The sequence below is a fragment of the Pleurodeles waltl genome, chromosome 10, assembly GCF_031143425.1.
Source record: "Pleurodeles waltl isolate 20211129_DDA chromosome 10, aPleWal1.hap1.20221129, whole genome shotgun sequence".
NCBI classification, from domain to species: domain Eukaryota; kingdom Metazoa; phylum Chordata; class Amphibia; order Caudata; family Salamandridae; genus Pleurodeles; species Pleurodeles waltl.
Window position 1 is genome coordinate 337,744,008 of NC_090449.1, and position 25,806 is coordinate 337,769,813.

At 41.4% G+C, this 25,806-nt stretch overlaps 1 protein-coding gene across 1 annotated transcript; it reads left to right on the forward strand.

The window, feature by feature from the left end:
- The first annotated feature begins 534 nt into the window (after positions 1-534).
- Positions 535-23,658, forward strand: TMEM186 (transmembrane protein 186). Its single transcript, XM_069210538.1, has 2 exons — positions 535-687; positions 22,452-23,658. The coding sequence occupies exons 1-2, from the start codon at positions 680-682 to the stop codon at positions 23,173-23,175; spliced, it is 732 nt and encodes a 243-aa protein (XP_069066639.1). The 5' UTR covers positions 535-679; the 3' UTR covers positions 23,176-23,658.
- Positions 23,659-25,806: the final 2,148 nt, after the last annotated feature.

The following is a 25,806-nucleotide window of genomic DNA, read 5'->3' on the forward strand; positions in this document are numbered from 1 at the left end:
CGTGTCAGTAATATGGAAGACCTGTCCGGGAGGTTTAAACATAAAAGAAGGACATACGTTGCAGGAACGGAAGCTGAGATGGTTTGTACGACAGTCGAAAAAAGAGTTTCATATTACATTTGTTCCTGTTTTCAGATGTAAACCCCAAGTTAGAATCAATCTCTGCAATGGCATAGTGTCATACCATTTCTTAATCTTTCAGTAAGCATTTGGGTTAATGGCGGTCTCACCTGTCGCACAACACTTCAACCAAGACAATGTTCCACCAAACATGGCGGTTAATTATCGCTGCTAGACTAACTGGGAGTATGCCTCCTACCCATTTTTATTTTCGTGCCGCCTACCAGCGCAACATTTCGAACTAAGTTAAATATTGTCCATAATTCCAATTTAACCAGAAAAATAGCTACTTATAGTGAGATGTTTTATAATCAATTTTTATTAAACCAGCAAGTTATACATGGGAAACTTTGTTCTAGTCTATTATGTAATGTTGCATAGTGAAACTGAACCCTTTTAAAAATGGCGCCCGGAGATACTACAATTAGTACGATACCCGTACCGAAGAGTTAGGTCACCCTGCACGATCACTGGCAACAATTACACGGAGGAACCAGGAGCGGGAGAAGGTGCTACAAGAGCAGATAAACTCACACCACAGAAAGAGCGATATTATTAAATGAACAGGTAACACTAAACGCAGGAGCCGGTAATTATACACTGGGCTTTTGACATCTCCAGATGAACGCGTTCGCATCTCTGAGAGTGTTGGTGTCGCTTTTCAATAACAAATACATTGAACTGCACGAGTTCGCAAAGATGATTCTTGAGAATGCGTTATGTGAACTCCTGCAAATCACCACTGCCTCGCGTGTGTTAGCGTGCCTGGTCCTTAGTAAGTAAACTTAGAAGGGAACGCGTATAGGCCAATGAACCTTTTGTTTCACATGGAGTATCCTAGCTATGTAGTGACTAATGTATATCAATAATGATTTTTTTTTAATTCTATTAAGGACAGAGCGGTGAGGATTATGCTTCTCTTTCTATGCTTTAATACAAGCAGCAGCTAATAGGAGAAGATGTTATTAAAACAAAACATAGCCCAGAATATAACATTTTCTAGCTTTCGCGTCAAGAAATTTCAATTCTATTAAGGACACGGAGGCGAGGATTAGGCTTCTCTTTCCATGCTTTTAATATTCAGCAGCCAATAGGAAAGACTTATACAAAAAAACTTCAAATCCCATGAACCCCAAGGGACACAACTACAACCATAGAGACCAGCCCTATAAAACCCTTGTGTCCCAGTGTTTCTTCCTCTTTCTTTGCAAATAGACACAGTTAATTCACTGATGCCCAAAGTCATATAAACGAAACCTCAAGTCCAGAATCAACTTAACATCCAACCAGGACGAAGCAGAAGACCACAGAGGAAGGAGAAAAACGGGTCCCAAGGCGGAATCCAAACGAAGATAACATCATCACTTTTCTTCTTGACCTAAGACAAGAACAGAACACATAGCCATAAATACTGCCTTGAATGTCAAAGCATTACAAAACATTACAATCTGATTGAAATATGATTTTTTTTTTTTACATATATAAAAACAACTTCAAATTCACGTAGGGGGTAGAAACAAATAGTCAACCCAAACAGCACATTGTATAACAGACTCTGTATTAACGAACTTTCTGCTAGGGAGGGATAATCCTCGCCTCCGTGTCCTTAATAGAATTGAAAATTCTTGACGCAAAAGCTAGAAAAATGTATATTCTATGTCAGGACCGGAGGCTCTGATTATGCTAGTTTAAAGTTTAGTCATTACCACAGAAGCTACATCTAAAATGGTTTTGTAATAAAACCTCTTAAACGTGGAGTCCGAAGACCAGTCTGCAGCGCTTAATATGTCCTCAAGACGAAAACCTAAGGCAAAAGATTTTGATGCCATAGCACCTCTCACAGAGTGAGCACCAAATATGGAGACATCAATACCTGCTTCCGCTAAAATCCATTTCACCCACCTAGCCAGAGTTGCCGATGCAACTGGTCGAAAAGTCATTTGAAGAGAAATAAGCAGTTGACCTGTCATATCAGTACGAAATTCTGCCGTACTCACCTCGTAATCCTTCAGGCATTGGACAACGCAAAGTTTTTGGTTATCAGGAAAGGCTGGATAAGATACTACCCTGGTATTGCATTTTGTTCTTCTGGATATGGTAAAGGAGACACCTTCCGGAGAAAAACTTCTCCCTGCCAAATCTAAGGCTTTAACATCAGACACTTGCTTACACGACACAAGACAAAGTAAGAAGGTAAATTTCGCCGACAGCTGTTTTCTGGAGAGATACTTATTAGAAGGCCAGGAGTCTAAAAACCGAAGAACAATGTTAACATCCCAAAGATGAGAATATCTGGGGCGAGGTGGATTCAACATTCTGATACCTCGAATCAGTTTACCAATCATAGGCAATTGACCAATAGGTCTACCTTCGACAAACACATGTCCCGCCGAAATGGCCGAACGAAAATTGTTGATCGAGTTATAGGCCATTCCAGAGGAGGCCAATGAAGCTAGACAATTCAAAATCATGGTGTAATCGGCAGTAAGGTGATCTGAACCCCGTGAAGAACACCAACGTCGCCAGGCTGAGGTATAGCGTTTATGAGTGTTGGGGGCCCAGGCGTGATTGACGAATTCCTGAGCTTCGCTCGAAAGGCCTGGGAGGTTCCAATTTTGCCTGAAAGACGCCAGGAGAGGAGAGACAGTTGGCCCGATAAGATCAAGGGATGAGGCGATGTCCCTGGGTCCAGGAGAAGGTCCCAAGACCAAGGTAAGAGGAAGGGAGGAGCACAAGTCAGCTCCATGATGATGGGAAACCAAGGTTGCGCTCTCCAAAAGGGAGCAATCAGCACCATTTCCGCCTCTTGCCTCCGAAGATGTGCTAGGACCCTGGGAATCATTACAAAGGGGGGAAAGGCATATGTTAGAAAAGGAGACCAATCCTGGAGAAAAGCGTCTGTCGCTCTCACTCCCAGATCCGGCCGCCAGCTGAAATAAGTCGGAAGTTGAGTGTTCAGATGGGAGGCAAAGAGGTCTATTGAACAAGGACCCCACATCTGCATAATCGTCTTGAAGACTCGAGGGTGTAATCTCCAGTCGCTGGCATCCCTCAGATGACGGGAGTGCCAATCCACTATAACATTCCGTTGACCCGGAAGGTACTCTGCTGTCACCGAAATTTGGTTCTGGAGGCAGAAGTGCCAAAAATCCTTGGCGATCTCCGTCAGGATCTGGGACCGGGTTTCTCCCAATTTGTTCACATATCGCACTGCTGATACATTGTCCATCCGAAGAAGGATGCAACATTTCGCCCTGCCTGCAGAAAAGCTGCGGATGGCAAAGGAACCCTCCAAGAGCTCCAGACAGTTGATATGCATCAAAAGTTCCTCCTGAGACCATTGACCCCCGGTGGAGAGGGGACCGCAACGAGCACCCCAACCCCAACGGCTGGCATCCGCTTCTATGGTCAGGTCTGGAGAACATGGAAAAATGGCTCTGCCGTTCCATGCCTCCATGTGGTTTAACCACCAAGAGATCTCGAGTCTCGCCTCTTCTGAGAGAGGAACTAACTGGGAGTAGGACAAACCCTTGTTCAAGTGAAGGATCTTCAGGCGCTGGAGGGATCTGTAATGCAGAGGACCCGGAAAAATCGCCTGGATAGAAGACGCTAGCAGTCCCACTATATGAGCTAGGAATCTCAATGATACAGTCTTCTTGGACAATGCAAGTCTCAATTCTTTCTTGATCCTCCTTACTTTCACTTGCGGAAGAATCAGTTGAGCGGAGGGAGAGTCCACCAGGAACCCTAGGAATTCTATCGATTGGGACGGAGACAGAGTGGATTTCTGGACATTGATCACAAAACCCAGCTCCTGAAGAAGAGAAATCGCCCATTCCAGATGTAACATGAGCGTCTGGTGACATTGGGACATTATTATGATGTCGTCCAGGTAGATGATTAGACGAACACCCCTGGCTCTCAGGTATTCCACCACCGGTCTCATCAACTTCGTGAAGCGCCACGGAGCCGAAGATAGGCCGAAAGGGAGAACTTTGAATTCGAATATCTTCCCCTCCCAGCGGAATTGAAGAAAACGTCTGTGAGGGGGGGAAAGATGGGAACGGACAAGTAAGCATCTTTGAGGTCCAGACGGACCATCCAATCTCCTGTCCGAAGGATGTCTCGAAGTAAATGGATCCCCTCCATTTTGAAATGTCGGTAAAGGATCCATTGATTGAATTCTTTCAAATTGAGGACCAATCTTGAGCCGCCTCCCTTTTTGTCTACCAAGAAGATGGGGCTTACAAAACCCCTGGGGTGTAAGATTGATTCTTCTATCGCCTCCTTCAACAGGAGAGAAATAATTTCTTTGTGTATAAAAGACCGATTTGAGAGGGAAAAATACATCGTGTTTGTGGGAAAGGTCTGAAGAGGGGATTGAAAAAATTATATCTTGAAACCGAGAATGGTCTTGAGTATCTAAGGATCGTTTGATATCTTTTGCCAATTGTGATAGAAAAGGTGAGTGCGCCCCCCCCAAAGAAATTTCCTCCCAAGGAATGATTCTCACCTGTAGAGGAGCAGCTGCCCCTCTGAATCTTCCTCTGCGGAAACGGCCGCGGAAGGACCGTCTTGAGGGATAGAAGGTGGAGGACTGATCCTGGTAACCACCTCTGCCTTGATGGCCCTGGAAGCCATCCCCAGGGGGGTTGTGAAATCTCCGGCCGAACGATCGCCCTCTGAAGCGTCCGGCCCGAGAAAAAAGAGGGCGAAGAGCTTTCCTAATAGAGCCCTGAGCTTTATCCAGACTGGAAAAGGTGGCAACGAACTTGGAGAGTTCTTTCAAGAAGGGAGCTCCAAATAAGAGGCCTTGGGCCGCTGGGCCCGCTTCCGCAGATGCCAGGTCGGCTAATTTGGGATCCATTTTCATCAGAATGGACCTGCGGCGCTCATTGGAAATGGCGCAATTGGTATTACCTAGAATGCAGATTGCTCTTTGAGACCATCCAATGAGAGTATCCGAGTCTATTGGGACATTGGATTCCTTTGCTTGGTAAGTGAGTTCCAGGATCTTAGTCAAAGGGCCTGCTAAATCCAAGAGTTTATCCTGACAGGATTTCCAGGCCCTGTTGATTCCCTTCTTAGGATCCTTTGTATACTTTTTGAGGTAAGTAATCATGGAAGGATCTATTTCTGGAGTTTCTGATATTTTGTCTGGAAAATCCGGTCTGGGGTACTCCGAACGCAGGCGAGCCCTTACCTCCTTATCAAATTCCTGTCGCAGGTGATTTTTTACATAGCCGGAGACCTCAGGGGGAGGAATCCAGGCAGAGGATCTGGAGTGAATGATCTCCCCTGGTTCAAACGTAAGAAGCTTAGGTTGTTTAGCAACAGAGGTGTGGTGGGATTTTGCCTTGCGCTTACGTGGTTGCGAGTCTTCTATAGGTGGGCTGTGAGATGAGCTATCATCCGAGTCCTCAGAAGGGTCTGAGGGAGGGTCTGTTGACATACTATTAGGGTGCTCAGTCATTAAATATGACGTTAATTTCTCAAATGCTTCGGCATGAATGGATTTGGAGGGAGGATTGGACTGACCCTCCAACATGCTTCCTTTGGGGGGGAAACCAGCCCTGCTGTTGTGCGAACCCGTAAAGGTGGTGTTTCAAAGGGGTGATTGCCTTGGCTAGGGCATCATTCACTGTCTGGCTCACGCCTGCGTCCAGAGCTTGGGCCAGATCTTGCTTGAAGGAACCTAGGTGGGATTCCTCATAAAAATAGCTTTCATCACCCTCAAGCTCTCCTTCGTACATAATACCTCAAATGGTAAAAGCCCACTGAATAATGGTGTAGAGGGGGAGCTTGTTAATATATATGAGAATATATATATACAAATCTGACCCCAAAGCAGGTGAGATAAAAAAGAAATTTAAGTGTGGAGGGAGCACCTGCACCAAGCTCTAGGTGGAACACCTATATATACATTTTACAACCCTGCAGACACTTCTGACAGGGCGTTCAGGGGGAGCACAGGGCTATGGCAATGAAATGCCTTCAAGATTTCCTAAACGAATGCTTAAACTGCCCAGAATAAGGATTTCAGGCACTCTCTGCCCAACAGAAGACGCGCGAATCGATCGGTACAGTCCTTGATGAAGCGAAGGAACGCCGGTCGGCTCGCGCGCATTCCGCCCGAAATTGTAATAGAAATAGGACTGCGCGATGAGGTCGCGCAGTCCTGCTCCCCAACACTGGCTCCCACTCCACAGAAACTGCGGGCAGCAAGCCGCCCGTAGGCAGTTTTACGCGCCAAAAACAAGATATTTTAAAATAGAATAAACATACAGTGCCACAATATATATCGCGCTAAGGAGAAGGTGAACTTAACTGGCTGCGGAGCAGCACAGAAAGAGGAAGAGACACTGGGTCACAAGGGTTTTATAGGGCTGGTCTCTGTGGTTGTAGTTGTGTCCCTTTGGGTTCATGGGATTTGTAGTTTTTTTGTATAAGTCTTTCCTATTGGCTGCTGAATATTAAAAGCATGGAAAGAGAAGCATAATCGGAGCCTCCGGTCCTGACATAGAATTCAAGGGAATAACGTCACAACCATAGAGAATACAGTATATAAACATCTGAGGCAAATGAAACTCCTCTTTCTTTGCAAACATCTCAGACAATAAAAGTCTATCAAAGTCTATCAAAGAGCGAACCTGAAGAGGGACTCAATCCAAATATCCAAGGAAAAAACAGCAACCCCAGGAAGGAAGGAACATCCAAGGATCCATCGAATGTAAGAAACATCGTTTAAAGGTCGAACCCTAGGAAAAAAAGGAAAAAAGAAGCCAGTCATAAAATATGGCCAGAAAAAAACTGGTATCAGTAAACATGCTTAAAATGCCATTTCAATTGGGTGGGTAATACAATGAGACATGAACATTAAATCAAGATACTTAACTCATAAGAAGATGTCTTATTGATAAACTTAGGGAGGGATAATCCTCACCTCCGTGTCCTTAATAGAATTTAAAATTTCTTGACGCGGAAGCTCGAAAATGGTTCATTGTATGTCAGGACCGGAGGCTCAGATTATGCTAGTTCAAAGCTGATCTACCACGACCGATGCAATGTCTAAAATAGGTTTATAATAGAAGGTCTTAAATGTAGATTCCGAGGACCAGTCCGCTGCTTTCATAATATCCTCTAATCGTATCCCCAAGTTAAAAGATTTTTAGGCCATAGCTCCGCGAACTGAATGTGCCCTGAAAATGGAAACATCAATTCCTGCTTCAGAAAGAATCCATCTGACCAAGTAGCCGATGAGACTGGATTGAAAGGTTTCTGAAGGACAATTAATAATTGACCCCTAGGATCTTTCCTGAATTCATCCATAGCAGCTTCATAAGCTTTTAAACATTGAACAACACACAGTTTGGAATTGTGGGGAAAAGCCGGGTAAGACACTAACTTGGTGCCTGTCTTAGTGCGCCTAGAGATAGAAAAGGAAACCCCAGTAGGGGAAAAGTTCCTTCCTGCCAGGTCCAGAGACCTAACGTCTGACACTCTTTTGCAAGAAATGAGACACAGTAACAGGGTAAGTTTATCCGAAAGTTGCTTACGTGACAGGAACCTATTATCTGGCCAAGAGGAAATAAAGGAAAGTACCACATTAACGTCCCAAGAGACGAATACCGAGGTAGAGGTGGATTAGACAGGCGAATGCCTCTCATCAACTTGCAAACCACAAAGTGTTCACTGACCGGTTTACCCAAGACTGGGAGATGGCCGGCTGATATAGATGATCTATAATTATTGACAGATCTGTAGGCCAGACCTGACGCAGCAAGAGATGCTAGAAAATTAACTACTAGATTGAAATCAGCATTAAAGGGATCTGCATCCTGTTCCGCACACCAATGAACCCATCGCTTCCAGGCGGAGGCATAGCGTTTATGTGTGCTGGACGACCAGGCCTGGTGGATGAAGTTGGAAGCTTGTTCAGAAAAGCCTGGCAAGAGCCATTGTTGCCAGAAATTTTCCATGCCATCAGGTGTAACTTGCCTGACAAAATTAAGGGATGGGGAATCCCTAGACGGTCCAGCAAGAGATTGCACTGCCGAGGAATCAGAAGGGGAAAATTGCACAACAACTCCAGAGCTAGAGGGAACCAGGCTTGAGCTCTCCAAATTGGGGTTACTAGAACAATCTCAGTTCCCTGACGGCGAACCTGAGTCAAGACTCGAGGGATCATGCTGAAAGGGAGAAAGGCATACTCCCGATGAGGCGACCAGACCTCTGGATCCGGTCTCCAGCTGAACAAGAGGGGAAGCTGGCGATTCAGTCTCGAGGCAAAGAGGTCTATCGTGAACAGACCCCATTTCTAGTTCAGAAGATAAAACACTTCTGGGAGGAGCTTCCAATCGCTGCCATCCCAAAGGAATCTGGAATTCCAGTCTGCTACTGCATTGTTCACCCTTGGTAGGTATTCCGCAATTACGGAAATGTGATGGAGACAAAACTGCCAGAACTCCATGGCTATCCGAGCCAGGGTCTGAGATTTCGTGCCCCCTTGTTTGTTCACATACCTGACCGCCGAAATGTTGTCCATCCGCAAAAGAATGCAACAAACCGATTTCAGGGGTGAAACACTCCGGATCGCAAAAGAGCCGACCAGAAGCTCCAGGCAGTTGATGTGGAGGTGGAGTTCCTCTTCCGACCATCGACCTCCTGTGGTCAAAGACCCACAACGGGGCTCCCCAGCCCCATTTGCTGGCATCCAATTCCAGAATCACATCTGGGGAAGTGCCGAAAATCGCACGCCTAGGACAGGCTCTTCTGCAGATGGGATATCTTGAGACGTTGGAGGGCTCTGTAGTGAAGGGGGCCTGGAAATATTGCCTGAATCGAAGAAGATAAAAGTCCTACCATCCTGGCTAAGTTCCTCAAGGACACTCTCTGTTTGGATAAGAGAAGGCGCAATTCCTTCTTTATATTGCGAACCTTCTGAGGAGGAAGAATCAACTGGGCCTTCACGGAATCTATCCGAAAACCCAGGTAGTCTATCTGCTGAGATGGCAGAAGAAAAGATTTGGGTTGATTGATCAAGAAACCCAGACTCTGCAGGAGATGAATTGTCCATGTCAAGTGGTCTTGAAGGAGTGAGCGGTCTTGAGCCATAAGGATCAGATTGTCGAGGTAAACGATCAGACGCACCCCCCCCCGGGAGCAAAGAGACTCCACTACTGGTCTCATCACCTTGGTAAAGCACCAAGGAGCGGAAGAAAGCCCAAAGGGAAGGACTTGAAACTCGAAACATTGGTCTAGCCAAAGAAATTGAAGAAAGCGACGATGAGGAGGTCAAATTGGGATGCTCAGATATGCATCCTTTAGATCCAGGCGTACCAACCAGCCCCCTTCTTGAAGGATCTCTCTTAGGAGATGAATTCCCTCCATTTTGAAATGCCTATAGACTATCCAGGCATTGAATTCTTGGAGATTGAGAACTAATCTTGATCCCCCGCCTTTCTTGTCTACCAGAAAGATAGGGCTTAAAAAGCCCCTTGGATGGGGAACAGCATGGCAGATCGCCCCTTTTTGTAGCAGAGCTTGAACCTCCAAACTTATGACCTCTTGGTCGTAACGGGAAAAATGGGGAAGAGGAGGGGGGAACTGTTGGAGAGGGGACTGATAAAACTCCAACTTGAAGCCTTGAACGGTTTCTAACACCCAAGGATCTCTGGTTAATTTTTGCCATTCTACAAAACAAGTCTGTACCCTGCCCCCAAGAATCACCTCTGAGGGAGGAATGAGTCTCACCTGAGTTTGCAGAGTCCTGGGAAGCTCCCTATTGTCCCTTGTAGTAGTTTTTTTGATAATGGCCTCTACCTCATCGGGACCGTGAGGGGTAGAACGTAGAGTCTGTTTGTTGGTCTCTGTTATACCCATGTCCGCAGGCAAAGGAATCACGTCTGGGGCCTTGATAATAGGGGGCGGCCTGACGAGCGACCCTGCATACGTCCGGCCCTCTAAAAAAGAGTTTCCCTGAATACCTTCTTGAAGGATAATTGGGCTTTGTCCATCGAATTGAAGGTAGCTGCGAACTTTGAGAGGTCTTTAATGAAGGGGGCTCCCTAGAGAAGGCCCTGGGCCACCTGACCTGCTTCAGAGGTAGCGAGCTCGTTAAGCTGGGGGTCGATGCGCATCAAGATGGAGCGCCTTCTCTCATTAGAGATTGCCACATTAGCATTTCCCAGGTGGCAAATGGCTCTCTGAGCCCAACCCCCCTGTACATCTGGGTCGATTGTTGATTTAGATTCTTTTGCTAAGAATGCCATTTCAGGAATTTTTGCCAGGGGTCCGGAAAGATCAAGAAAATTATCTTGACAGGACCTCCATGCACGGTCAATCCCCCATTGGGTTCCTTAGCCCATTTTTTCATAAAAGTGACCAATGTATAGTCAATAGCCAGTGTGTCTGTGACCTTACTCTCAAGGTCTGGCCTAGGGCATTCTGCACGTAACCTGGCTCTCACGTCCTTGTCGCATCCCGCCCTGATGTGTTCCTTGAGGTACAAAGCTACTTCCGGAGGCGGAGTCCAGCTTGATGAGCGAGGGTGAATAATTTCCTCCGTATTAAAGGTCAGCACCCGAGGGGTCTTGGAGACTGGACTCTTTGCTTTTTCTGTCTTTTTTTCGTTTGCTTGGACCGGGGTGGTCCCCGGGATCCACCTCAGAATCAGACAAAAGTTTGGAAGAAGAATGGTCAGAAGACTGATCTGTCCCATAAGCATCCTGCTGTTGCGAGGAGCTATAACCGTGCTCTTTTTGAATGGAGGCAGACAGCTTGTCAAAAATGTCTGAGTGAGCCCACTTTTTAGCCTTTGATTTACCCTTAGATGTAAGAGGGTTGGCTCGCTTGCGTTTCTTCGGAAGCCGTAATGGGAGGAAGCCATCCCTTATGACGTGCAAAGCTCTCAAAGTGGTGTGTGAGAGGGCCAAGAGCCTTCGCTAACGCTTTGTTAACTGAGAGCTGGACGCTATTATCCAGTGCACCAACAAGGTTCTCTTCAAAAGATGGGGATTCACCCCAAAATATTCATCCTCCTCGTAGGAGTAAGAATGAGCCATAATAGTATTAAACACGTCCAAAGGAGCGTAAATTAAATGGTAGCCAGAGACTACAGTGAGGGGTAGTGCAAAAACCCCAGCAGGCTAAGCAATTTAAATATAAAGTGTGGAGGGAACAGCCTGCAGCACTCTAGGCAAAGCCTATGCTTATTTTACAACCCTGAGCCAATCCAGAGGTCTCAGGGCATAAGGGAGCCAAGTTATTGTGAGTACAGGCAAAAGGGGTGGAAACCAAGGCAAAAACACTTGTGCTGGCTCGCTCTGGCAGCCAGCACCGCTCCGATCCTCTTTAAAGGAAAAACAGGTGGCAGAAAGAACGAGCAAGCACGAGCGCGCACATGCATGTGTGTTTGAAAGGACTAGTCTCGAGGGGCAAAACCTCGTAAAAAATAATTACGGGCAAAGCCTCGTAAAACATTTCCCGCTCCACCAGTTAAAGAGAAAAAAAGCACGGCGAACGCTAGCGCTAGTCAAACAGAAGTCAATATGCACAGAATAAAGAAGCAATTATCGGAAACATGCAGAGGCACTTAACTGGCTGCGGAAGCAGCAAAGAAAGAGGAAGTTCATTTGCCTCGAATGTTTATATACTGTATTCTCTATGGTTGTGACGTTATTCCCTTGAATTCTGGGATATGTTGTGTTTTAATAACATCTTCTCCTATTGGCTGCTGTTTGTATTAAAGCATAGAAAGAGAAGCATAATCTGATCCTCCGGCCCTGACATAGAATCAATAACCACTAAGGAAAAACACTAATCATACTGTTAATTTTATCAACAATCCAAGAATAACCACAACTCCGTATACGTTTTAACAGTTTTATTTCCTTATTTGTTACAATTCTAAGGCATAATATTAATTCAAACTTTATTTATTCAGCTGAAATATTAGTTCATTAGTGACCACCAATAACATAATCTAATCAGAACTTGTGAAAACGTTTGCTCTAAAGCTTCAACATAAGCTAACAAAGATGAAAAAGTCAACATTAATATCAGAGTTCCGCAGTCAATTCATTGTCACTGTCAGCGTCACCCAAGGTTACCTTACCTAACCCAGATTAGCATTAGCATGTGGGACTTCATGCGAAAACAAATTAGGAAAAAACATGAATTTGGAAAAACATCTAACTAAGAGAAAGCTATAAAACAGCGCAGTTGGTACCTAAAAGAAAAGGCACAAAAGATAATCAGTCACATTGTCATAGCTACCTATCCACAGAATGGATCAGCAACAAAGTCAGTCTCCGTCTTCAGATCATCAATCGATCAGCAACACATCAGACTCTCAAGCGCATAAACCCAATGACAGGATCTCGAATCGCGTCTTCTGACTTCATTAATTCTCCTCTCTCGCATCTCATCCAATCTGAAGTTTTAGCCCCTTGTCATGCCTTTTTATTAGAGTTTCTCAATCTATCCCCCTAATTCCTAATTGGTTCACTAATCACCAATTATGACTCTACCCAATAATATTAATTTTGCAAATCTATGAATTCTAATATTTTGCCGTTCACAGTTCGTTGGTTGGTCCTCTGTACAATGTCTTCATTATCTGGCTCATCAGGTATCGAAAATGTTGCATCTTCTTCCTTAGTCAGTGTTCCTATTGTTCAAGTCCTGGGAAAGTACATCCAGTCTACTATACACATAATTGTATCAACTCGATTCCATCATCTCCTGTTCGTCGGTACATTGCAGAAAATTCTAGCTAAGCAAACTTTAACATTAGTGGTTCAAGGTTAGTTCACATCTCAGCTTCAGTACAGTGTGCATTCATTTCTGCTTTGGCATGAGGCCTGGCAAAACTAGGCCACAACTATGGATATTAGTTCTACGATATAATGCAAAACATACGTTTACATTCTCATTATGACATATTACTACATTTTTATTCATCTTCATTATTTTTCATATTTTTAATCATTTTTAGTATAATTCATGAACATTGGCAGTCACTCTTCGTGGTCACATTTTCAAACATGCACTTTAATTTCTATAGACTAGTCATTTTACAGTTTTTCTTTGTTACGTAATAATGCATAACACTCATTAATAATTTTAATTAGCATATCTGCTTTAGCACGTGTCAACCTTGCATTCTGCAAATAATGAGGACACTTACAAATTGGCTAAACCCCTGTACAAAGCAAATGGATAACTGGGAGTACATAGGTGCTATAATACAATAAATGCGGTAGTGAGCGTGAGTTATAGTAGGCGTTTGAACAAGCACACGCAGAACTCTCTGGTTTGTGAAAAATGCAAAGATGACTATCAAATTACCATATTTGATGACATCACAGGTAGTAATGCCGCATAACGGTTTGCATTAATAGCAATGCAGACATTGAAATGTGTAGTGGTAAAAATAAATATAAACTTTAAACAATAACACAAAGCTCTCAACAAACAAGGCAATTGCTTAGCCATAGTTGAGCACTGTTTTCTGCTTGAATCAGTCTCCTACCAATAGCCGTGTGACTTTTGTTCAAGAAATGTGTCCTTGCATTCAGTTTTCCCCTCTTTTTAACATAGACAAAACAACATACAAAATATATGTATGTTTATTAATAAAATAGAAATCATATAGTAATCAGCATCATGTATATAGAGACTACACTTACAGCACTAAGATGCATATTTATACTTGGCTTGTGTCGTTTTAGCGTTAACAATTTTGACACAGTTTTCTGTCAAAATGCATTAATATGGGCCTAAGTTTCTTGACTGCATACTTTGTATGTCTTTAGATTAAAATAATATAGCAAAGCACAACTTGATAATTGTGTTAATAGGCGTATGTGAACTAGTCCGGCCGAGCATGTTGTTCCACAATAAGAAATGAGTAACTGAAAGAAAGGCTAATAGAGGACAGAATTTCCAGCCTAATTTGGGGACTATGCATGGTCTACTAGTGCTGATCATTTTTTAGTTTAAAGTTTTCAGTTTCCAAAGACAAACTGAAGTGCAGTTGCTAGATATATGATAAGAAGGGCTCCAAGTTTTATGAAATTAATTATTTAACATTTCTGTCTTTAGCAGTATTTATCCATATTTATTTTGTGGTTTGCGAATAAAAAAATGGTACATTTCCATATTTATTTAACTTATAAACATGCACTCATACTTTGATGCCTGTCACATTTTAGCAAATTCAGTATCCAAACATAGCAAAAAAATACACTTACAGGTAAATATTAGCAGTTTACTACAAATATATTTTAACATATGCCTGTATTTAAAGATATCTACATTTGTATTTTTTTTTAACTCCCCATGCTGTCATCTGCTCATATGTCATCTTGGAATTCACAACAGACAGCATGGACAGTCACTCATTAGAATTACACCAGCTTTATATAGACTGTTAATATATGCAAGATGCAAGTGAACTTGATTTTTTGAAGAAAAGACCACGGATCAAATGAAAGCCCTAGTTGTTCTGAAGAAGTGTATCCATTGCAGACCCCAGTTCTCTGGTGAGAAGACTGTATCCAGATATTTCTCTTGACACTATTCAACCTCCAGCGTGTTTCAGTCATTTTTTTTGGATTGCTCATAACTGTCTTTTTGGACATAAACAAAGGTCAAAGGAATAAAAATATTTTGACATGTTAGTTTACAATTCTTAATTTTAATCCAACACGAAAATTGGATTCATTATGAAAACCTGAATACATTTTAAAATATTGATTTTCACTGTGAAAAAAATCTGTGGTCATGAGGGTTTAGAATGAATGGGCCCACTCCAGGAGGAATAAGTAGACACACTAGAGAGGTGAAAAGTGTTCATATTTACATACTTTGTCTAATGCAAATGCAGATTCGCAAATCATTGTTCAAATATATCATTGTCCTTCCACCCTTTAGATGACATCAGAAACAATCTAGAGGTTTGTAAATCAGTCTTCCTACCTATGAGCTTTAACAAACAAATTGAAAAAAGTGAAAATGGCACAGGGCATGGCTGAAGGCTGTCCCCTACACTCATTGGCTGTTTAGGGTACAGGACAGTACGCGCCCTGCAAGCATACCAGGCATGGTTATGGGCACATGTCATGGCTCTGTGCCCAGTGAAAACTACAGGCAGTATGGAAGGATTTGATAAAATTCTTATCCTGTATACAGTGGATTTTGAGAACATGACTATAAGGCATGGGGCCAGGATAAATGACGTCCTGCACCCACTGCTAAATGCACAAGTGTTGGGCACAAAGTATACTGTTCTACCATATTTTGACTCAGCGCAACCACTGTAGTAGGGTTGCCAGGCCCAGGGGCGTCTTAATGCCCTGCTATTTCACCAAAGCCCGATAGCACTTTTGTGACATGTGATGGCAATTTGAAGCAAAGTAAAGCGTAATTGATGTGTAACAGCACACGTCCACATTTAGTAATCTCTGAGTGCATCATTAGCCGTCTCTATAAGTGAAACGTTTGGTCACTTTATAATCTTTGCGAGGACATTTGTTGGGCATTAGTGGATTTGCAGCATTTCATCTCCACTTCCTCTCTGTGTGGACCTCTATTGGCTGTCAGTGAAATAGCAGTATTTGTTTTGCATGGAATGCCTGCGAGGACATCTCTACTGGTTTCCATAAGCGTTTGTTTATATATATTTTGCGAAGATAGCATTAGCTGGCTTTGCAGTTCTGGTTACATTGCACTTTACTTTGAACGACCACTTTGAGTCACTTAACTTTGTTACTTTTGACAAGTATGCCGGAGCATACAAGGAAGCTTCATTCATCTTTCAAAATTTGGGCAGCTGATCAAGAGGAGAAGAAGGTCGAGAAATTTCAGAGGTTGCATTTCCCACTTAGGCTTCCATAGTAATTATTGACCTCTGCTACAGCGAAAACTTCAGGACAGAAAACACTGAACGAAAAGACAGCGTGGGCCAAGGTGTTACTTTTAGTTGTTTTCATGTATATGTGCTTCGTACTTTTGAAGAAACAATACTGCTACCTCCCCAATCCAACTACACAACAAAATGGGGGTTGTCCATAACCTGGGCATATAGGCAACAAAACAAAGTAGAGTACTGCAAGAATAGATTCAAAAGTTAAACCACAATGGAAATACAATTACCACTGGGAAACAGATGTAAACAATTATTACATTTTGTATTACTTTAAATTAAGGCTGTCTCTGCCAAAACATTCCAAACTTAAATGATTGCCTCTCAAACCTTGACGAAAAAGACTTTCCCAATTATTTGACATCACAACATGAAACACAAAAGCGTTTTTTCAGTATTCATTGAAATAAAGGCCCATTGTCTGTCTGCTCCATACTGATTCCTTAAATGAAGTGGTTCTAAAGTTAATCCAATATGCAACCCCACCAGAGGTAGTCACAGTCATCCAAAAGGCAAACAGGAATAAAGCCCCCTTGTTTCCTTTTTTAGTGAAGTAAGTAAATGAAAGATATATTTTAATGGGCTCCTCTTCTGGAAAGGCCGAAGTGTTTCGGCAATTGTGCTTTAGGGGTTCCTCAGGACTAAGGAGGACAAACTTGAGCATAGAATTCAAACACATTCACAGAACCAAACTCAGAAACAATGCCTATAAGTATAGGTATAAACTCCGTCTGTACAAAAAGCCAAGTGTTCCAGAAGCAAATTAAATACTGAGTAACCATCAAGAGACTGTAAAGAATTGGTGGCACTGTAGAATGGCCATTACAAATAGACAAACAAATTGTGACCACACCCTATGAGACATGCCAGTGAAACATTCAGGACTAAGGGCCAGATGTATAATTTTATCAAATTGCGATTACTTAATTGCGATTAACTCCAGGAGTTTCATTTAGCGATTCCCAATGGCTCGCAAATCAACCTACCTCATTAATATTCATGATGCAGATCGCAATTTGCAACCCATTGTGAAAGGCTATAATCACAGGGATGGTGGCCTGCTGGGCGCAGCAGATCACCATGTCTGTGATTGCTTTTAAATAAAACAATCTTAATTTTTTTTTTTTATTGCAGCCGGTTTCCTTATAGGAAAACGGGATGCTTTTAAAAAAAGAAAAATGAAAAGTTTTCTTTTCATTTTTTAAGATTAGGCAGCGGTCCATGGGACCTCTGCCTGCCCTTAAAAAATGTTTTTGCATGCATTCACAAAGGGGAAGGTGCCCCTTGGGGATTCCTTCCTGTTTGCAAACAGGTTACCCCCTACCCTGAAATAGGTGGTAAAATGCAAATGTTTTGTGCCGGCATTTGGGTCACAAAACATTCCTACATACCGCTGCTATTTGGTATTAGGAAGGGACACCCTTGTCACGCCCCTTCCTAATACCTGATTGGTATTTAGTTGCAATTCTAATTTGCGATTCGGTAACAAGTTACTGAATTGCAAATTGGAATTCATACCTACCAAAAAGCATTTGTGCGATCGAAACGGTCCGATTGGGCCATTTGCTATCATAAAAATGCATGATACATCTGGCCCTAAGTGCCATGAAGTCTCATAGTCTCAAAAACAAATGCTCTTTTTGCTGGGCCGATAGCATAAAAAGACACCAAACCGTAAATGTCAGGCTAAAAACAAGACTATAAATGAAGAACATTGGCTCATATGTATATTGAAATGCTCTGGGTTCAAGGATGTGAATTAAGACTTAGCAAATAATCCAAGACTCACCATGCTACACGGAACCAAATGTAATTCAAAAGAATGAAGCACTAGTATCAACGTCACAAATCTTGTGACAAAAAAGCGACTATGGTCACCACAAAGCCAAGTTTTATGTGAAAACCTCATATGTGAATTTAAGTGATGCAGAAATGCACCTGTTTGTCATTGAAAAATGAATCCAAAAAGTTGACTGAAGTCATTTCCCCTGTGGAAAAGAGGGATATGCTAAGTTCCCTGGTTTTTGCTATGAACAATTGCCTGTTGCGAGGTGGGCCCTAAACAGAGAATTACCCTGGAGGTACAGGAGGGTGCTAAGTGCCCTTATCGTGAAGGTGCGTAGAGTTTAGATTAGATGTCTTCCTTTTGAGTGCATTGGAGATCCACGCTGCAAACAAAAACTTGTTACTGGGATGCCAGTAAGCACGATTCTGGCGTCTGTGTGCGATGCATTCTGATGAAACTCCCCTTGATTAAATATCTTGGAAAGATGTTAAGTTCTTACTTAAGTAAGCTCATACAAAAGGCCAGCAAATTGCTACTGTGATTTAACTGTGTTGTATGTACATATCATGGTAAGATTCAATAATGATTTCATAAAGTATAAACTTTTCCAAAGAGAGCAAAATGGAAAATACTTTTTCAGCCACATTTGACTTTAAAGGAATTACTCATGATGCAAGCATCTAGTAAGGAGCATAATAGCAAAGACCGGATTTTATCAAATCGTTGTCATGATTTAGCAAACATGAACATAGCATGGTAAGATTCAATCATCATTTTGTAAAGTACACACTTTTATAAGGAGAGCAGAATGGAAAATACTTGTTGCAGCCACATTTAAACATAGGGGAATTACTAATGATGGAAACCATATAGCATGGAGCATTATAGCAAGGACAACATTTCATCAACATTATTCAGACCATTGGTTACTGTGCAAAATTGTTCTATCATAATTGTCTCGATTCTGGACAGAGTAGATGAAATAGAGCCTCCCCTGGAGTCACGCTGCACAACACACATAACAGACCAACTTAATTTGGCTACAGAATGAATCATGTTCATATAATGTTTGACAAATGGTACCTCATGTAACATACATCTGATATGGGATCTGTGTTGAAGAATCTGAGTTTTAACTGGTTGTATGGTTTGCCCTATATATAACTAATTGTAATTACATTTCACAAAGTACAATAGGTTCTTCATTTTGCATTTGGAGAATTATGTTTATTTATGTTCAGTGCTGTTCAATCTCACAGATATAGTGCCTGCAGTGAATTTACAGGCAGAAGAATTTTGGCATCTATAATGCCTAACAATTGGAGAGAAATCCAACATTTGGAACAGGTCCTCACGTGTATCAGTGTGCCTGGTAACTTTCACTAAGTATTTACGTAGGTTCTTTCCCCTCCTAAAGGAAAACAGAGGTTTAGGGATATCAAGGCATGAATAATTATGCATTTGACTTTATTTGCTTTGGGTTTGAATGTTGATAGACAAGTGAGAGGATTGGAATTGTTCTTAAGTTTGGGTGCTAGTAAAGTTCCCGAAGGGGTAAACCAAGTCATTTTCAATGATTCTTTAGCAAATTTCTTGGGCTAACCCTCCAATCACAGGTATTTTTCCAGAAGTATATTAGCATTCTTAAAGTATTGGTGCCGTTCCTCATCCGGAAAAATTGTCCATGAGGGTGATTCTCTTTGAGCGATCTGTGGTGGCAGTTCAAAAAGTGCAAATGATCATACTGATACATGAATTTAGTGTAAAGTTGAGACTCAAATGGTCATCCCGAGATTCAGTCAAAACATCCAAGAAATTCACCTTCCTAGAACTGTATGTGATTGCAAACCTTAAATCCTCTGTTCTTGTATTAAGCCATTCATGGAACCTTGTCAGAGTATGCTGAGGTCCGGTCCAAATCATAATGATATCATTGGTATTGACAAACCATTTTTTAATGATCTGTTGATACGGAATAATGATTCCATAAATCCACTTTTCTTCAAAAAACGAGAAGTTCACTGTCTCTGGAGCAAAACTGCACACCATAGCTGCACCTTTCTCCAGCAAAAAAAAGCTAAGTCAAATAAAAACTCCACAGGTACTTTGTGAGGTTGTGGTCTGGATTTCACAACCTCTGTTGAAACTGCCAGTGCCTCATCCTGTGTGTTATTAGTATGTAATGCTTCTATCTCAGGGATCACAAGGACGTCTGTAGTGTTATCAAAAGGTAATTCTTTGACTTTATTGAGGAGAAGATCCATGGAATCTCTCACCTATGCTTTAGTGACAGACATAAATTGCTGAGAGCACAGGGTGTAGTTGGAAGCATGAAGATGAAGTTCAAGAGTACACAGAAAGCTCGATTGGGCTCGGGGGCAATACAAAAAAAAACATTTCAGAACATTAGGCAACAATTAGAAAATATCAGATTTGATGTAAAGATTATCACACCAGTTCGGGGTGAAAGATGAGAGTATATTGAGATTTTTCCATATTCTCAAAATCCATTGATTAAATTCCACCCACAACTTAGCATTACAAAATTGCCTGACTCATAAATACAAACATAAAGTGCTTATACGGAGCCATTTGTGCACCTATAAGGGCTGTTCTTATAGATTTCGTTATAAGTCTCAAATAATCTTTTAAGGGGTAAAATATAGCATGCATCTGGACACAGTGATCATATGGCCCTTGTAACTAGGTATAAAGCCAGCGATTTAGCTTTTACTGCAACACTTTCATTCATGCATCCTTTAACAAATAATACAATAATTGAACAGATGTCGGTATCTCCTAGGCTGTCACGACCAATTGATAAGCATCTTCCAACAACTGTCTGGCTATCCATGTATGACTGTGACGATGACAAAAAAGTTTATAAAAATATCTTATTGTTGTGGTGAGGGAGGATGTTTGCCCTCTCAGTGATGCCACTTACACTGTTGAATAATTTAATTTTAAGTATTCAACCCCACAATTGCAAATACTTATTCAGTGCAAACATAGATAGAGCCAATTACAGTACTGTCAAGAATGACAGACCTATCCAAGACTAAGGGCCTGATTTAGATTCTGGCAAAGGGGAATACTCCTTCACAAACATGACTGATACCCCGGCTACCATATTAAGATCCCATTAAACCCAGTGGAGAGCATAATACGGAGGATGGGATATCTGAAACGTTTGTGCGGAGTAACCCCTTCCGCCAGGAGCTAATTCAGGCCCTAAGTCTGTGTGATTAATGGAGGTGATAAGATGAGAAAGATGTATATCCAGGAAGATGTCTCTGCAGCCCCAGCCATTTCACAGTCTAAGAAAGGCCATCACTTACTGTACACACTGCAAAGTCTCTAGACCAATGCATAAAAACATTTCTTTTTGATCAGTCAAATGGTGTTAAAAAGATACATCATCACAAAATCCACCCTTTGTTTTAAATGGTTCTTTCCATCCAACCAGCTGCAATATGAAATCATGACATAAGTGATCATTCACATTGGGAGCATATAAAGAGAATATACATAATCTAATACCTCCCCTCTCAACAGACACAATCATCTTCCTCCCCCCGAGGACATTTCATTGATTAGAAACACTCAATATGGTTATCAGTATGGACACTAGCGGTATCAATACCTCATACATGGTGGGGATGGTGACAGTTCTGCTTAACTTGATTGCATAAACTTTATACAGCCATTAAAAGCAACATGAGCTAGCTCCAGGAGTTAAAACCTCCTCACAGAACAATCTCTGTTCATTTAACTCACATAAACCATTCATGTAATCACACGACCCACTGATGCTATGCTAAGCAAAAATAAAATGGCAACGCCTTCAATATATATTTCTGTATAGCTATCATAATGTTCTAATGTACAAAGGCATTGATACATAGTGAATCCCAATACTTTTCAAAATGCAGATTTAAAAAAATAAATAACTGTTTATACAAGCTGTTTATTTTGGAGATGTTATTCACTAATATTTATTTATTGTGTTCAGATAGAAGTATAAAAATGTCATTTTAATAATGCTCTCTTCTCAATTCCACTTTCAGATTGTTTTAAGTCGCTTGTGTAAACAGTGTACCATGTTGTACTCACAAGAACACAGATCTACATATCCCTTTTATTTTGCCTCTATGAGCTTTATATTTTTTAAGATCCATCTACTGAAACTTGCTTTTCAGTGACACTACCAGTATTTAATAATCAGAAGTGAAAAGGTGGCCAGGTAACATTTGCAGTGTCAGATGCTGCATTGCATTCCAGATGTGGCTTTCTATGTGAAGTTTTGATCTGGAATCGTCATTTTCAAATCTGCAGATTATGCTGCCTGTGATTATAAATCAACAAATTGTTTGAATTGACGGCTGAATCATCCAGTTTCAGTAGCCCAATTTATGATAAGGGCATGAAGGTAGCTGGTCAGCCAATAAAATAAGATTTTGTATGTTTTATTGCCTGTAGTGTTTTCACTGTTGGCAAAGTGATGTTGTTAAACAACCTTCAATACATTCAGAATCTATTAAACTGTGATGTTAATCTACTGGGTGGAAGGTATTTATATTTTAACATCTTTATTTGAATAACCTTTTTTCCTTTTAGGGTCAAAGTCATCATGCTCAGTAATTGTATGCGAGCTGCATGTGCAAGACAATTATGCTCTAAACGTACACTCATATTGTCAAAAACAACAGTAGTTTACAGAAGAAAATGGTTGAATTCTCCCTCCATATTGCAGTCACAACTGGAAGGCACTCTAACTGATGGGACTGGATGGGTCCCGGGCCGAGGTTTGGCTACCGCAATGTGCCTTTTGAAGGTATGCAAGGATTCTAGTGTTCCAGTCACGGCAGATCAGTTCAAATTGATCTACAGGTTTCCAGGGATACGCTTCTGCCGTACACTTTCCAGACTTAAGCTGATGCAGACATCCATTACATTGATCTTGCTTCCACCGGTGTATTACCTGTATTGGCTTGGAGACCTTTCATATACATCAACTGTTTACTCTACAGGAATTGCAGTGTTTGCCACCGTTATGCTTTATTCCATCAGCTATTATCTGCGACGAATCATCGGAATGATGTATTTAAATGAAGCCGGTACTATAATCAAAGTCTCTCATTTGACATTTTGGGGTCAAAGGAATGACAGGGTCTTGCCAGTTGAAAACGTAATGGCCCTCACCGAAACTGGAGACAATCAAAATGAAATTCTTCTTCAGTTCAAACAATACAACAGCCCAGAGGTTCTATATTTTACAGTTCGATTTGGCCAGATAATGGATAAAAATAAATTTGTTCATGTGTTTGGAAAATTCCTTTGATTTCTACACCTTTAGTTTAAACTGCGTTTCTTTTATGTAAAAAAAAAAAAAAGGGTAAAACATATTGATGATGACTTTCGATATTTGGATCGTCAGCAAGAGTTTATTTCTAAGACGCCTAGTTTAGAGAGTGTGAATACATAGGAATAAACAGAAGTGTTAACAGCTGGCTTTCATAAATTGTCCCACTTCATTTTAACAACATTATTTCAACATTTGTGCCCCTTCATATCTAGCTAAATTTCGGTCTTGCAGAATTGTCAAAATCTATAACCTTGCGCTTCAATTTGCCCATCCCCACCACTATGATAATGTATTGGTTTTTAAGTATCTAAATAGCACATATAGAGGAAGACTGCATGTTGAGGTTGAAGACGCTTACTGATTTTTGTGTGGATTATATCAAATAGTAAATATGTAACACTTATTATCACATGAGAATTAAGTGTGTGAAAAATGAATAAATAAACCACATTCCTGAAAGTGTTTTTCATCTACTTAACCTCTTCTTTAACTGTTCACTTTGTTATTCGTACAACTAAGCATTGACTATAGACTAAATGAAGATCTTCTTTACTTTTGAAATATATTTTATAATCATTGGAACCTATTTACAAACTGCATTTTGTAATCCAACACATACTAGAGAAATATATTGGAATTTAGAGGTATTTTTTGCTGTTTTGTAGATCCTAATTACTGCAACATTTTATGAAATCCTTTGTAATGTAATTTGTTTTCTTCACCCATTCTTTTTATATTTTTTAAAGCAAATCCTGTTGAATTTTATTACAAAAATGTTTAAAAAAATGTTTTTTTCCTTAAAGGAAATTTGCAATTTGTGCCAGTTCACTGCATATTGTTCGCCTTTTGCTGGATCTATGTTTATGCTGGCTGCGGAACTCTGCCCCCAGCTAACCCCTGACGCAGCACCTGTGCTCACCTTTCAACATGGTGAAATCGTCATACCTCTAATTGGCATATGTAAGTTACCTATAAGTCACTATTACATGGTTCAAAGTGTACATTGGGCCGGTAACTAAAATGTCATTAATGAACTGCAACACCCATTGTGCTACCTACTACATTGAAAGTGCAAACAAGATTGAAGGCTTGTGATTTGTAGTCTGCTGTTTCAGCTTTAAACTGCAAATTCGACCTGTCAAAATAACCCTATTTGAAATCTCAAAATCTTTCTTTGAAATATTTATGTCACTTCTTTATAGGTCTTATTGCCCGTAAGGCACCCTACTTGGTATTTGATAGTAGGACTTGTAATAATTTAAGGCTAAATGTGTCCTTGCAGTGAAAAAACCCAAAGGCTATTTTCACAGTAGCCAGGCTTGCTGTTTCACAGGAAAACATCAGGTTACTTATTACATTTAATAATAGTACTTTCCATTAGGAAACAGCTAGAAATAAATACGTAAACAACTATTTTAATAGTTATTAAAAATCAAATTCAGGCGTAAAGTTGGATATCTGATAAATATTATGTAAAAGGTACTTTTAGAAATAAAGTTACCTTTTCCCTGCCTAAAGCCTCTGGTGGTCCGTTTGTATTTTCTCTCACATTTTCCCAGCAGTAATTAGCACTTGATTAGGTGTGAATGGGTGTATAATGCCCCCCAGGAGCAAACAATAGACTGCCTGAACTGGGCAGAGATGACCCCTCTGATCCTGACAGAATATGCAGGGTGTGTCTGTGAGCATATATTTTTAACATTACAGTGTCAAATCCTCTTTGAATGTCATACTGGTTGACAGGTCTGGTGCGCTTTTACATGTACAACGTGAGGCACACTTCAAAGAGGCCTCCCCTCTCACAAGCAAATGTTAATTGACACCGGAGTAGGGCCCTTCCTTTATCCCATAAGGCCATGCAGGCTCCAAACACAGCAGTCTTCTTTTTGACATTAGATAGTTAGATCCTCCTGGGGTGTCAGATCCTGCTTGAAAGGTCTGTTGGGATTCTACATATAACATTTGAGGAGCACTTCTAGGGGCAAGAACAAGACAGCAAAACAGTTTTTGTGTGTCCACTGCCTTGTTCTCGGAAAACCTTGTTTTGTTCTACCAGACTTTTGTCTCTGGGTTTTTGGGGGGTACAGTGACTTCCCCTAACTGAATTTTAGTGTTAGATGGGTAAGAACACCAGGATTACCATATTACATTCCCCAAACCTACCCTAGTCCTCAAAACCGAAGTTTAGTGTGGCAAAGGGCTTCTGCCACCTTGAAAATGCCAAAAGTGGGTAGGGTTGCCCCCAGGAACTTTCAGCTGCTGTTAAGGTTGTGCCCCAGTGTCAATGCCACCCACTAGCTCATGCTAGACATATATGTGGCATTTCCAGGTACTCACTTCAAAACACTCCTGGACCTGAGGAAGAACTTAAGGCTTGACGTGCTGTCTGTGACCTCTGAAGAGCCCTGGAGGATTAAATATTGTACTCAGGACAATGAAATGGACTGCATGGGTCAAGTTACAAGGACGCACCAAGTTACAAGAGGCCTTTCCCTGCAAGTGGCCAGGTGACTAGAGGCAACTGAACCTGGAGTGTACCCAGCTGTTTGGCCTCTGTCTGACACACAGTCTCTAAGTGCCTCGTCTTCACATCCTGGGGAGCTTTAG